A 15,692-nucleotide genomic window follows, 5' to 3' on the forward strand; every position below is an offset into this window, starting at 1 on the left:
TTAGACTAGACAAGACAAATAACATTTATATTGCGCTTTTCTCCTTGTGGACTCAAAGCGCCAGAGCAGAGCAGCAGCCACTAGGGCGCGCTCTATTGGCAGTAGCAGTGTAAGGGAGACTTGCCAAAGGTCTCCTACTGAATTAGTGCTGGCTTACTGAACAGGCAGAGCCGAGATTCGAACCCTGGTCTCCTGTGTCAGAGGCAGAGCCCTTAACCATTACACCATCTTCCAACTGCCATCATGTTACACCTGCTATTGTAATCACCTGTTCTGTATTTTGTACCAGTGTTCATATTTGATGTATATCATTGTCTGTATCATTATGCAGGGCTGTGGAGTCGGTCCAAAAATCCACCGACTCCGACTCCTCAGTTTAGGATTCCACTGACTCCGACTCCTTGACTCAGACTCCTCTAATTTGCATATTACAATTTTGTTGCTTAAAAGTATGTATGTAACGTGAAATTCGTCTCTTAACTGCCAACGCTTAGGAATTTTACAAGACAACTGAAGTGAGAAGGATATGTAGACTACTATATTTATTTCCCTTTAGACTAAAACTAGTCCTTGGTAAGAGTACTTACATCTATCAGGCCCTAGGCAATGTAACTTGATGTGCAGGTACGCTGCACGGGAATGAGGAGATTCTTCCTCTATTACACATTGTTCATGCACAATCTGAACATGGATAAGGCCCTAGGCAATGTAACTGTGGGTAGATGTAAGAGTGATGTGCAAGTGCTCTGCAGGGGAATGAGGAGATTCTTCCTCTATTACACATTCTTCATGCACAATCTGAACCAGGTTTATGGGTGACAGACAACACTTCTCTGTTCATTGTGCACAACATTCTCAGTGGATTCCCTGCAGCTCTGTGGGGAGTGCATATTTATTGATTTATTTAAGTATGTATATAGCGCCAACATATTACGCAGTGCTGTACAGAGTATATATTGTCTCTTCACTAACACAATCTAGTTCCTACCATAGTCATATGTCTATGCATGTACCGTGTAGTGCATGTATCATAGTCTAGGGCCAATTTAGGGGGAAGCCAATTAACTTATCTGTATGTTTTTAGAATGGGGGAGGAAATCGGAGTGCCCGGAGAAAACCCACGCAGACACGGGGAGAACATACAAACTCCTTGCAGATGTTGACCTTGCTGGGATTCGAACCAGGAACCCAGTGTTGCAAGGCAAGAGCGCTAACCTCTATGCCACCGTGCTGCCCCATATGTGGAGTATAGTACTACTGTGTAACAAAGTAAACCTGAGACAGATGAAATGAAAGTTTTATACATACCTGGGGCTTCCTCCAGCCCCCTACAGGCTAATCAGTCCCTCGCTGTCCTCCTCCACCACCTGCATCTTCTGCTATGAGTCCAGGTACTTGAGCCAGTCTGGCATAGTGCGCATGCACACACTCTGCCGCCGGGAGCGTACTACACCTGTGCAGCACTATTGCGCAGGTGCAGAATGTTCCTGGCTGTGGGAGCGGCACGTGGCTGGACTGCACTGACTGGCTGAATTACCAGGACTCCTAGCAGAAGATCCAAGTGGTGAAGGAGGACAGCGAGGGACTGATTGGCCTGAAGGGGGGCTGGAGGAAGCCCCAGGTATGTATAAAAAAAACTTTACTTTTTTATTCGTCTCAGGTACCCTTTAATTTGTAGTCACCAAACCAAATTTTAACAACATATCAAATTATTTGATTTCATGAGCAAAGGGAGTGCATACATTTGCATAAATCAGCATCAATGCAGAATTATTTCCATCTCATTGACCATCTCTATTAGTGACACAGCTACACATCAGGCTTTATTCTTACAGCATAGGTGTTATTTAGTATATATAAGAGATTCCTGTGTACAAATCATATATACAGTCACAATCAGATATTTATATCTGACTTTAAAAATACGGGGACTGCTTTATTGAAGCAGCACAAGTAACTAATTTTGATTGGTTTATTTCGTTTTTGTGGACTGAGCACAGCTATTACTGTATCTATACTGTATATATACATTATTTTTAATGACTATTATATGAGAAATAGAACATTTTATCATATTTTCTATTTTAATTACAGTTACAAATTCATTAGGATTCGGAGTCGGTGCATTTTTTCCCGACTCCGACCGCAGGCACCCAAAATTGCTCCGACTCCACAGCCCTGTCATTATGTATCCCTTGTTTGGTTTCTTACATTGTACAGCGCCACAGAATATGTTGGAGCTTTATAAATATTAGTAATTGACTGTATGGTTTGCTCCCACAATATAGTTTATTAAGCCCCATCTACACAATACAGTTCCACCTGTGATCAATTGAATTTGGTTGCATCGATAAAATCCAACATGTCCGATCGGGACTTGATCGATAGTGTGGTCGATTTTGCATTAACTAACCAAAATCGATCACACTAACGATTCAGTCCCGACCGAACATGTCGGATTTAATTGATCCAATCAAATTCGATCAATCACACGTGGAATTGTATCGTGTAGATGGGGCTTTAGGGTTTTACTCCCCATACAGTTATTATGCCCCCAGTCAGTAACCTCAGTTATAATAGAAAATGTAAACCGTGTTATAGGCTGTTGCAGCTGACAAGGTGTTGTATTTATTTGATGGGGGGAGGGGGGGTATACAAACTTATTGACGAGCAGTAGTCTCTGAGTTGTTCTTTCATAATAAAACTCTAAATGGTTTTCATTATATAAGCTGCTCTTATTACAAAACCAATAAAAAAGCTTCCAAGAAGCTTCTACTTATTCTTCACTTTATTGTTTTGGCTTTATGAAGCAATACTTCAGGGATCCGGTGACAATAATATGGCCTCTGGTAAAATCTATTGACAATGTTTATTATCAGGTGAATTTTTAAATACCACAATACGAAGACCTCCAAAGATCATCCCGTTATGCTATCATTCAGCCTACCCTGTATTCCTCTTGAATAAATTAGATCCTGATGCAATCATGCCTGGGTGTATTGAGGAGTATTGATCTGATGTTGGCGTGTAATCTGCATGTTTTTCTGATGCCTGTACACAAGGCTGATGTCTATGCACCATATGATAGGGATGACAGTTATACGTACTATTGAATCTTGCTTGCTGAATGTAAATACCCCCAGAGCGTTGGCCATATGTCATGTGATTTTCTCTCCAAATCAAGCCCACATTGAGGGAGAAATGCTTGCATCCAAATAATCGTGAACTCTGGCTTTGTTCTTCTGAAATCAGTATGCTCTTATATTAACTGTTTTCCAAGAACTCTGCTACCCCTCATTTGTTTTAAACTAGAGCAGCATTATCATGCAGTGTACTAGAGCTGTCTGCAGAGCTGAACCAGTATGTGCAGAACAGAGAAGGTGGTTTATTTAGGCAAGTCTTTCACTTGAAGGCTCTCTAGCTTATGGGCCTGTCTCTTCACCTCTGTGTACATTTGTTATCTTACTAGTCACACCTGGGTTTCTTTGGAAAATTAATGAGGATGAATTGACAGGCTATAATAGGTGCTATGTTTTATACATTGACTTTTTTATTGTAGTTAAGAGCTGTTAGGGAATTTATTACTATTATTTATAAGGCATTATTGTCTTTTGTGGCACTGTGCAAGGTACAATGCAAACAAAACAAGACACAGAACATTAATATTGCACTTTTCTCCTGGCAGACTCAAATCGCCAGAGCTGCAGCCACTAGGGCGCGCTAAGTAGGCAGTAGCAGTGTTGGGGAGTGCTTCCCAAGGTCTCTTACTAAATAGGTACTGGCTTATTGAACAGGAAGAGCTTCTAACCCTGGTCTCCTGTGTCAGAGGCAGAGGCAGAGCCATTAACCAGTACACTATCCAGCCACAAACAATAGTGGGCATCCAAAATACAGTTTTTACATGTGTAGTTCATGCATGCTATGAGAATATTCATCAGTACATGTACCAGTTGATAGATGACAAATATTAGGGGAGGACTGAGTAAAGTGAGGAAGGAGCTAGCAGATGAAGCATTCAGTCTTGACATCTGCTACAGATGTGGATAATGCTAGGTATACACCATACAATTGACTTAGATTTACCTGCCAGGTAGATAATTTCCAACATGTTGGAAATTAGGCTTAAAAAAGGCATAAGGCTTTTTCGACTTCAAAATAACACAATGCTATTCATTATGCCTAGTACAACACCATACAATTTTCTGTCAGATTCTTCTGTCCCTCTAAGCATCAGTTATTTGACAAAGTTGTATTTTCTATCAAATAAGGTATCAGGTTAATCATTAACATATCTGTATGATGAGTTTGCGTAAGGGGGTTCCCTTTCCTGACTGATTGCCTTGTTTTTCCCTCTGCAGAGCTGGAGTGGTCCGGAGAAGCTGCTGGCTTTGGATGAACTCATAGACAGTTGTGAACCAACCCAAGTGAAGCATATGATGCAAGTTATTGAGCCTCAGTTTCAACGGGACTTTATTTCTTTACTGCCTAAAGAGGTGAGATTTCTCAGCTGTTAAGGGGCACTGCTAGTTGTAAAAACAGGAGCTGCCCTCATCTGCCACCTATAACTGCTGCTACTCTAATTACAGTATTAAGCAGTCGCATGTTCTGTGTTAATTACCGTGTTAGAGCAATACTGGCTGACACATCTAAGTGATTTAGTGCTGTTTTAAAGCGACATAATCTGGAACATCGAAGTGATTTAGTGCGGTAAGTAGTTTGTTATTGTTGTTGTTATGCACTCACTATGTGAAAATAGCTTGATAACTGTGGCAAGTCCCATGTCTGGTAAACCCCAAGTTGTAATTTTGCACAACGTATTGGTGCTGTATTGATAATCAGCGTGAAATGACTTGAAAGGCCTGTGTGCTTTGTATATCTCCTGGCTTGCAGGGAATGCTGCAGTGTAGGGGCTGATTCATGTCATAACCTCTCCCCATGCAAGCACATTGATCCACGCTGCATTGCAGGCCTCGCATACAGCTATACAGCTGCTCTCCTCTGTACACTAGGTACAAATCCCATGTATTGCATTCATTAGAGAATGCAGGGCAGCATATCTGCTTTGGATGACTCTTCCATTAATTCATTAACTGTGCACCATTGCTTAGTTGTTAGGATTAATAGACCTGTGAATGCCGCCTCTTTTATGATCTTTTTATCTTTTTGTTTAGCTTTTTTTGCCCTTCTCAAAGAGATTAATTAATGTTGTGAGGAGTTTTTTGATCTTTGCTTCTTAATGCTGTACTGTTGATGATGAGAATTTGATTAGAAAGTAAATGGTGGTGATAGAGGCCATTATCACTTTTTTATGCTGTTTATGCTTCCTTTGCTTTTATTTTCTATGTCCGTGAAAGCCATGTAACATTAGAGCAAAGCTTTGATGAAGGGGAAAAAAAAAAAAAAAGCTTACCTAAGGAAAGGGAAGCCTTGTCATGCTGTCCTCTGGACCCCCGCTGTTGCCCGGGGACCCTCCTGCACTTTGGGTCTAAGCTCCTATTCCGGCACCAGTGCGGCTATGCTGCACCTGCAGAAGCATGGCCAAGCCTGCTCAACAGCATGGCGCCGCTAGTGTACAGATTACTGCCTAGCCGTGCTCATGCAGAAGCAGTATGGCTGTGCTCGGGTCTGAAAAGGGGCGTGGACTCAATTTTAATTCTGACTAGCCCTTAATGGATTTCTTCAGGGTGATAATGGATTCTAGAGGATGGCATGGGAAGCCTCTATATGACTTGAGGCTTCCTCCGTCTTATTAAATATGAGATTTTGTACCCAAGCTTTGCCTCTGGTACACTTTTTAATAATAATTCCAGTATTTGTATGGCGCTTTTCTCCTGTCAGACTTATAGCGCTTGCGAGGCAGCCACTAGAGCGCACTTAGTAGGCAGTAGCAGTGTTAGGGAGTCTCGCATAAGAACTCCTTACTGATTAGGTGCAGCTTACTGAATAGGAAGAGAAATTTAAAATCACAAACACTGGTTCGCATGACAGCCAGGAGCCCCAGGTCTCTCTTACTAGCTGGGGCCACCAAACCACCATGCGATACCTAGAGGCAAATGCAGGCGAGCCCTGGAACTCTCACTACCAGGGACTTCACCCCCACTGCCTCTAAACTGAATGCTAACTGCAACACACACATTTGCTCACTACCAGTTCAAGCAATTTCCTACCTCTATCTGGTCAGCAGGCGCCAATCAGGTGTACGGTCATACACCCTTTTCCTGCCATACCAAATCTAGCAGGAATTGCATAAATTAGCATTCAGGTGGAAGGCTCGATTGGACGTAATCGTTATTACATCTTTTACAGGGACCGCCGCGTGTAGGCATCTCCCACACAGTCCCCTCCCTAACCACTCACCTGTCAACCGCATCCTGGAAGCTGCAAAAAAGAAATTTAAAATCACAAACACTGGTTCGCACGACAGCCGGGGACCCCAGGTCTCTCTTATTAAATATGAGATTTTGTACCCAAGCTTTGTCTCTGGTACACTTTTTAATAATAATTCCAGTATTTGTATAGCGCTTTTCTCCTGTCCGACTTAAAGCGATTGCGAGCAGGGACGGCGCCAGGGGGGTGCAAGGGGGTGCTCGAGCACCCCCTAGAATTGTCCAAGCACCCCCAAAGCACCCCCTGGAGTGAACTGACTTCAGGCGTCTAAAAGACGCCAAGTCAGTTCACACAGCGGCAGCACGGAGCAGCAGGCAGGGCTACGGTAAGATGGCCGCCCGGAGCCCTGTTCTGCAGACTTCGAGTCTGCAGTGCATGGCTTCGGGCGGCCATTTTCCCGTAGCCCTGCTCTCTGCATGCAGGCAGGAAGTCTCGTCGTGACGTCGGGAAGGAAGAGGATCGTGGGCTGCGCGCCACAATGAGGTCGGGACTCGGGACAGGAGGTCGGGAAAGAAGGTCTTCTGGCTGTAGGTGAGTAAATGGGTTTTTCTTTTCTTTTTCAGGTGATGCTGATTTTGCATATTGGGGTCATATCTGCTACGGATTGTGCATATTGGGGTCATATCTGCTACGGATTGTGCATATTGGGGTCATATCTGCTACGGATTGTGCATATTGGGGTCATATCTGCTACGGATTGTGCATATTGGGGTCATATCTGCTACGGATTGTGCATATTGGGGTCATATCTGCTACGGATTGTGCATATTGGGGTCATATCTGCTACGGATTGTGCATATTGGGGTCATATCTGCTACGGATTGTGCATATTGGGGTCATATCTGCTACGGATTGTGCATATTGGGGTCATTTCTGCTACCGATTGTGCATATTGGGGTCATATCTGCTACCGATTGTGCATATTGGGGTCATATCTGCTACCGATTGTGCATATTGGGGTCATATCTGCTACCGATTGTGCATATTGGGGTCATATCTGCTACCGATTGTGCATATTGGGGCCATATCTGATAACGATTGTGCATATTGGGACCATATCTGCCACCGATTGTGCATATTGGGACCATATCTGCCACCGATTGTGCATATTGGGACCATATCTGCCACCGATTGTGCATATTGGGACCATATCTGCCACCGATTGTGCATATTGGGACCATATCTGCTACCGATTGTGCATATTGGGGCCATATCTGCTACCGATTGTGCATATTGGGGCCATATCTGCTACCGATTGTGCATATTGGGGCCATATCTGCTACCGATTGTGCATATTGGGGTCATATCTGCTACCGATTGTGCATATTGGGGTCATATCTGCTACCGATTGTGCATATTGGGGTCATATCTGCTACCGATTGTGCATATTGGGGTCATATCTGCTACCGATTGTGCATATTGGGGTCATATCTGCTACCGATTGTGCATATTGGGGCCATATCTGCCACCGATTGTGCATATTGGGACCATATCTGCTACCGATTGTGCATATTGGAGCCATATCTGCTACCGATTGTGCATATTGGAGCCATATCTGATAACGATTGTGCATATTGGGGTCATTGGACGTGTTTTTTGTTAAAATCTGCTCACATTACGTGTATTTTCTTGAGAAAACCTGCACAATTATGTGAATTTTCTGGGAAAAGGGTCACCAAAACTTGGGCCCTCTGTCTTTGCGTTGCACTTTTAAAGGGAACCCGAGGTGAGAATAATATTGAGGCTGCCATATTTATCTCCCTTTAAGCAATACCAGTTGCCTGGCTGCCGTGCTGGTCCTCTGCCTCTTATTCTTTCAACCATAGACCCTGAACAAGCATGCAGCAGGTCAGGGGTTTCTGACAATATTGTCAGAACTGACAAGATTAGCTGCATGGCTTGTTTCTGGTGTAATTCAGTTCACTACTACAGCCAAATAGATCAGCAGGGCTGCCAGGCAACTAGTATTGTTTAAAAGGAAATAAATATGGCAGCCACCATATCACTCTCACCCTGGGTTCACTTTAAATTACAGTTAGCCCCGCCCTCATCCGGTCATGACCACGCCCATTTCTTCGCCGCGACGCGCTTCGTGCGCCGCAGGTTGTAGCCACACCCATTTTTTGCCGCGGCGCGCTTAGCACGCCGCAGGTCGTCAGCTCCCCCGGAAATTGGTCCAGCACCTGCATAGCACCCCCTAAAAAAAATTCCTGGAGCCGCCACTGATTGCGAGGCAGCCACAAGACCGCACTCAGTAGGCAGTAGCAGTGTTAGGGAGTCTCGCATAAGAACTCCTTACTGATTAGGTGCAGCTTATTGAATAGGAAGGGCAGAGATTCGAGGTCTCCTTTCTCCGAGGCAGAGCCCTTAACCATTACACTATCCAGGCACTGCTTTAAAGAGAACCCGAGGTGGGTTTGAAGAATATTATCTGCATACAGCGGCTGGATCTGCCAATACAGCCCAGTCTCTGTTGCTATCCCAAACCCCCCTAAGGTCCCCCTGCACTCTGCAATCCCTCATAAATCACAGCCGTGCTGCTGACAAACAGCTTGTCAGAGCTGGCTGTGTTTATCTCTATAGTGTCAGTCTGCTGCTCTCCCCGCCTCCTGCAGAACTCCGGTCCCCGCCTGCATCCCTTCCCTCCCTGCTGATTGGAGGGAAGGGACGGGGGCAGGGACCGGAGCTATGCAGGAGGCGGGGGAGCAGCTGAGACTGACACTACAGATGTAAACACAGCCGCACAGCACGGCTGTGATTTATGAGGGATTGCAGAGTGCAGGGGGACCTTAGTGGGGTTTGGGATAGCAACAGAGGCTGGGCTGTATAGGCAGATCCAGCCTCTGTATGCAGATAACATTCTTTAAACACACCTCGGGTTCTCTTTAAAGTTGCCTTATCAAGGTGCCCATTAATGGTACAATATTTTTCTCAGATGTGATCATTCGATCAGATTTTTGCTATCAAATTGTACAGAAACCATGCAGTATGTGGAAACATTAAAGTGAACTGATTCTATGGTTGATTAAAATTCAGAATTTTGTCCACATAAATTGTGGATTTTACGATCATATCGGAATAGAAAGCGCCCTAATGAACCCGTTTATGGGAATAATCAATAATTATCTTACGATTACTTCAGATGCCTCAGATCGAATGCATGAATCTCAGGAAAATATTGTACTGTTTATGGGCACTCTTAGCAGGCTTACACACCTCTCCTTGGCATCTGTTTACTAAAATGAAGTAATGCTGAATCCCAGTCCCATAACGCCCTGCAATCCATGCTGAACTCCCTCCTGCTGGAAGGGACCCACCTTTTACATAACACCTTGTATACACCGAGGCTCAGAAGAGGTGTCTCGGCTGATTTACTCATTCCTTATTCTAGTTTCTGGTATTTTATCAAATACTTAATTAGTTTAATGTATATGCAACTTGGAATTGGGTCAACCACTTGCGTTTCTTGATTTTATAATTTTTTTTTTTTTTTTTTTATTGGCCAGTCCTAAGCTGCATATATTTGAAGGGAAATCTGAGAACGGTTCGAAATTACTAACAACTCAAAGAACATATCTAGCAGCCTTGTGAGACAATGAGAGGATAGTTCTGAATGTTTACCACACAGCTGTGTGCCGTAGCCATTCTTTCCAGCAAGTATCTGGAAATTATTTAAACAGTTGCAGACTGAAGTTAAAAGGTATAGCAATATTTAATGATGAGTTATTTTATATTGATGAACCATTTTAAAGTGAACCAGAGACGAAGCACCCTCATATATTTACCATATATATCAGTGGAAACATTAGATTAGAGAAAACACCTACCCTGCTCTCTGTTTCATCCTTCACTGTTCAGCGTGCTTGTTATCAGCCCTAAAAAATAACCAACTGAGAATTCAGTCTGGCTTTGCTCAGGAATCTTTATAGCTGATTCTGTCTTCTCTGATGTCTTTTTCAAGCCCAAGCCTGCCCCCTTCTGGCTCTGCTATAATGACTTAGCTATGATGATTCCTGAGCAAAGCCAGACTGACTGCTTAGTTGGGGATTTTATCAGGGCTGATACGAAGCAGGCTGAGCAGTGACGGATGAAACAGAGCAGGGTAGGTGTTTTCTCTGTTTCCACTGATAGAGATGTTATAGATAGATATAGATAAATATATTTAAAATACATGAGGGTGCTTCATCTTAGGTTCACTTTGTGTTGACTGTACTGTTAGTTTAAGTCTGCTGTAATAATGTCTGATGCAATTACCCAGTAGTAGTAATGTTACACTGTAAAAGGTTCCAGCATGCTAAGTGGTACTGTGCTGTACATGTAGATACTTACACTCGAGAACATGAGTCTGTTCTAACAATCTTACAGTGTGAGGCTTTAGTTACTTGAGGCGGACCTCAGGTGCAAAAAAACATACTTGCCTAAGAAGAGGGAAGTCTTTGGATCCCATAGAGGCTTCCTACACTGACCTCCAGTCCCACGTCACTGACCACGGACTTCCAAAAGAAAACTGACAAAGGCTTATTGGTAGGAACATCTGGGTTGCACTCCTTTTCATGCACAAGCAAGGACACACCGCGTCTGAGCAGAAAGCTGAGTCCTCTCCCTCAGTTGCAGCCACGCTTGCGGGGGTGCAGCATGGCCACACTCATGCCTGAAGAGTAGCGTGGCCTGATGTTAGTCCCGGCAAGGCAGATGTGGGAAGTCTCTATAGGATCCAGAGACTGCCTCTTGTTTAGGAAGTATGTGTTTTTGAAACCGAGCTTCGGCTCAGGTTTTCTTTAACCCAACTCCACTGGCGGCATGCTTGTTTCAGGGCTGAGTCAGACACCACAGAAGCCAGAAGATTATCATCACAAAAAGGCAATTACTATTTGATAATTGGGAATAGCAGTAGCTTCCAGTTCTCGCCATCCACTCATAACAATACAGGGAGTGCAGAATTATTAGGCAAGTTGTATTTTTGAGGAATAATTTTATTATTGAACAACCATGTTCTCAATGAACCCAAAAAACTCATTAATATCAAAGCTGAATATTTTTGAAAGTAGTTTTAAGTTTGTTTTTAGTTTTAGCTATTTTAGGGAGATATCTGTGTGTGCAGGTGACTATTACTGTGCATAATTATTAGGCAACTTAACAAAAAACAAATATATACCCATTTCAATTATTTATTTTACTAGTGAAACCAATATAACATCTCAACATTCACAAATATACATTTCTGACATTCAAAAACAAAACAAATCCGTGACCAATATAGCCACCTTTCTTTGCAAGGACACTCAAAAGCCAGCCAGCCATGGATTCTGTCAGTGTTTTGATCTGTTCACCATAAACATTGCGTGCAGCAGCAACCACAGCCTCCCAGACACTGTTCAGAGAGGTGTACTGCTTTCCCTCCTTGTAAATCTCACATTTTATGATGGACCACAGGTTCTCAATGGGGTTCAGATCAGGTGAACAAGGAGGCCATGTCATTAGTTTTTCTTCTTTTATACCCTTTCTTGCCAGCCACGCTGTGGAGTACTTGGACGCGTGTGATGGAGCATTGTCCTACATGAAAATCATGTTTTTCTTGAAGGATGCAGACTTCTTCCTGTACCACTGCTTGAAGAATGTGTCTTCCAGAAACTGGCAGTAGGACTGGGAGTTGAGCTTGACTCCATCCTCAACCCGAAAAGGCCCCACAAGCTCATATTTGATGATACCAGCCCAAACCAGTACTCCACCTCCACCTTGCTGGCGTCTGAGTCGGACTGGAACTCTCTGCCCTTTACCAATCCAGCCACGGGCCCATCCATCTGGCCCATCAAGACTCACTCTCATTTCATCAGTCCATAAAACCTTAGAAAAATCAGTCTTGAGATATTTCTTGGCCCAGTCTTGACGTTTTCAGCTTGTGTGTCTTGTTCAGTGGTGGTCGTCTTTCAGCCTTTCTTACCTTGGCCATGTCTCTAAGTATTGCACACCTTGTGCTTTTGGGCACTCCAGTGATGTTGCAGCTCTGAAATATGGCCAAACTGGTGGCATCTTGGCAGCTGCACGCTTGACTTTTCTCAGTTCATGTGCAGTTATTTTGCGCCTTGGTTTTTCCACACGCTTCTTGCGACCCTGTTGACTATTTTGAATGAAACGCTTGATTGTTCGATCACGCTTCAGAAGCTTTGCAATTTTAAGAGTCCTGCATCCCTCTGCAAGATAGCTCACTATTTTTTACTTTTCTGAGCCTGTCAAGTCCTTCTTTTGACCCATTTTGCCAAAGGAAAGGAAGTTGCCTAATAATTATGCACACCTGATATAGGGTGTTGATGTCATTAGACCACACCCCTTCTCATTACAGAGATGCACATCATCTAATATGCTTAATTGGTAGTAGGCTTTCGAGCCTATACAGCTTGGAGTAAGACAACATGCATAAAGAGGATGATGTGGTCAAAATACTCATTTGCCTAATAATTCTGCACTCCCTGTATAGAGGCATGAAGCAGGTTAAATACCCCCACAGCCCTAATATTTCAAGGGTGCCTGGAGGTGTGCTTTCATTGCAGATGTATTCTGCATGTTTAAATTAAGTAATCTTCAGTGTTGCTGTATTTGGTTTTGGAGTGCATTGATGTTGTGCATTTTTTAAAATTATGCGTATATGTACGGTATGTCTGGTTAGAATCTTTCCCGCAAGCATTGTGAGTTCATGAACCTTTTTGTGATCAGGTTATCTTAATCTTCTAACAAGTCTCTGATTTATTGCTTGTATTGTCATTTTAGTTGTCATGGCAACCTTACAGAATATCTAGAATCTTACCTAGCATTGACTGGGGGGCACCAAGGGTGCAACGCCCTCTGTGTCTTCAAAGCTGCAGGTATTGTTGGTTTTGATGAATCTAATGCACAACATAGCAAGCTTATAGCTGATGGCTCATGTGTTTCTCTGCCAGATGCCCCCTTTGGCAACTGTATGGGGTCTTATGGTGTCCTTGTATGCTACAAACCTCAGCAGGCAGTCTTGGCTAGAACCATTCTGTAAGTGAATTGCTAGCTGTTGGATTGTAGTGTAGTGCCACATTGATAGTGTTTGTGTGCATATAGACACAGAATGCTTCTTGGAGTTGTTAGTTTGGTCATCACCTGTTAGTGACAATACGTAATCTTCCAGCTGTGTTTCACAATCTCGCTTTTAGCCGTATTGTGTTTAAATATAGTATTACTAGGAATGCATAGCACATTCATTGCAATAATGCCACCTGGTAAGGGAGACATTATATCTGTTCTAGCTAAAACTATCCACACCTTTCTTTAATTATTATTATATCTAATTGTTATAGTAGTTAGCAGAGTTACATAAAGCATCTTAATACGCCTTGTGCCATATCCTCAAATGCACGCTCGCCATGTTCATTCCATTATGCCAGAAAGTAGATTTATAAAGTGAACCTCTGCTTAAAAAATATATATTCTTTCGTGTGCACACACACTCTTCAGTCAGCCACAGCATTAAAACTAACATTATTATTATTATTATTAACATTTAAATTGAATGCCATTTATTACCTCATAGCAATGTGGTGGGATGTATTGGACAACTGAAGTGAGAAGAATATGGAGGCTGCCATATTTGTATCCTTTTAAAAAATTCCCGTTGCCTGGCAGCCCTGCTGACCTCTTTGGCTACAGAAGTGTCTTCATCGCACACCAGAAACAAGCATGCAGCTAATCTTGTCATATTTGACAATGACAGAAATGCCTGATGCACTGCATTGCTTGCTCAGGGTCTATAGCTAAAAGTATTAGAGGCAGAGGATCAGCCGCCTAGCCAGGCAACTGGTATTGCTTAAAATGAATTAAATATGGCAGCCTCAATGTATCCCTCTCAATTGAGTTGTGATTTGCTGCATTTTTTCCTGCGTTTCGATTGAGGCTAACATAGTAAAATCGCAACCCGTGAAATGCAAAACTCATTTGCGATTGCATTTTGCAATTTTTAAATTGAGTGTCTGCCTGAAATCTGTTGTGTACTAGAAATCTATTGTTTTGTGCAGGACTGTGGAGTCGGTACAAAAATCATCCGCCTCCAACTTCGACTCCAATTCCTCAGTTTATGAAACTACCAATTCCGAATCCAGGTTTCCAAATGACTCCGACACTCCGACTCCTTAATACTTACCAGCGCTGTGGATTTGGTACAAAAATCATCTGATTCAGACTCCTTAGTTTATGAAACCACCGACTCGGGTACCCGAAAATGCTCTGACTCCTCAACTCTGACTCCACAGCCCTGGTTTTGTGTATTTTATGCGTAGGATTAGTTGAGAAGTCCTTTGGGCTTGAAAGAAAATCCTGATTGCATTCGCAGTATTTTTGTACTACAACAAGTTGTACAAAAACCGTGTTGAACAGGCTTTGGTTGGAGTGCTGAGGGTGCCATAATACAATACAATAACATTTCTATAGCGCTTTTCTCCTATAGAACTCAAAGCGCTTAGGCTCTCTCAGATTCAGTTATTGGTAGTAGGATGAAGTATTCACACAACAAAAGTTATATTTCTGCAAATGCCAAACTAAACAGGTGGGTTTTCAGTCTGGATTTAAACATGTAATAATACCAGTGTAGCCCCTTAATTGTTACTTCTTAAAGGAACAAGGTTGGTCCTTGTTTTAAATAGCTGAAATAGTGATTATATGCGAGTAGCTTGAGCATTTGCTGTTCTTGTCTTATTAATGTTTATATTTCTGTTCAAAGTTGGTCTTAAAAGCAGCTCATACTGCTAAGTCAGTGAAACCTAGAAGAAATAATTGCCATTGGTGCATTTATTTTAGCGGTGGCTGGATAGTGTAATGGTTAAGGGCTCTGCCTCTGACACAGGAGACCTGGGTTCGAATCTCGGCTCTGCCTGTTCAGTAAGCCAGCACCTATTCAGTAGGAGACCTTGGGCAAGACTCCCTAACACTGCTACTGACTATAGAGCGCGTCCTAGTGGCTGCAGCTCTGGCGCTTTGAGTCCGCCAGGAGAAAAGCGCGATATAGATGTTCTGTGTTTGTTTGTTTTGTTTTTGTTTTATTTTCCCTTTTTTTAAATTATTATTTTATCTTTTTTAATGTCATTATTTTCAGCGCACATGGTCTTGGTTTAATGGAGGGGATGTTTAAGAGGATATTCTGGCAATAGTTTAATTTAATCCTTTAGAGGATCATGTCTTCAGAGAACTACACTTAGAAATAAGTAATTTCCTCCCTGATTTGATGTGTCTCATTTACCAGAGCCAGCTGTTAGTTGCAATCTGGCAGTACACCATGCTGCAGTACAGAG

At 42.9% G+C, this 15,692-nt stretch overlaps 1 protein-coding gene across 6 annotated transcripts in view; it reads left to right on the plus strand.

Annotated features, from left to right (window-relative positions):
- The window catches only part of FBXW7 (F-box and WD repeat domain containing 7), a 312,068-nt gene that overhangs the window by 261,218 nt on the left and 35,158 nt on the right, over positions 1–15,692 (plus strand). For all 6 annotated transcript variants that reach the window (XM_068278997.1, XM_068279003.1, XM_068279011.1 and 3 more), the window contains one exon: positions 4,359–4,493. In XM_068278997.1, coding sequence (XP_068135098.1) covers positions 4,359–4,493 — 135 coding nt within the window. The remainder of the gene's footprint in view (positions 1–4,358; positions 4,494–15,692) is intronic.

The sequence above is a fragment of the Hyperolius riggenbachi genome, chromosome 1, assembly GCF_040937935.1.
Source record: "Hyperolius riggenbachi isolate aHypRig1 chromosome 1, aHypRig1.pri, whole genome shotgun sequence".
NCBI lineage: Eukaryota > Metazoa > Chordata > Amphibia > Anura > Hyperoliidae > Hyperolius > Hyperolius riggenbachi.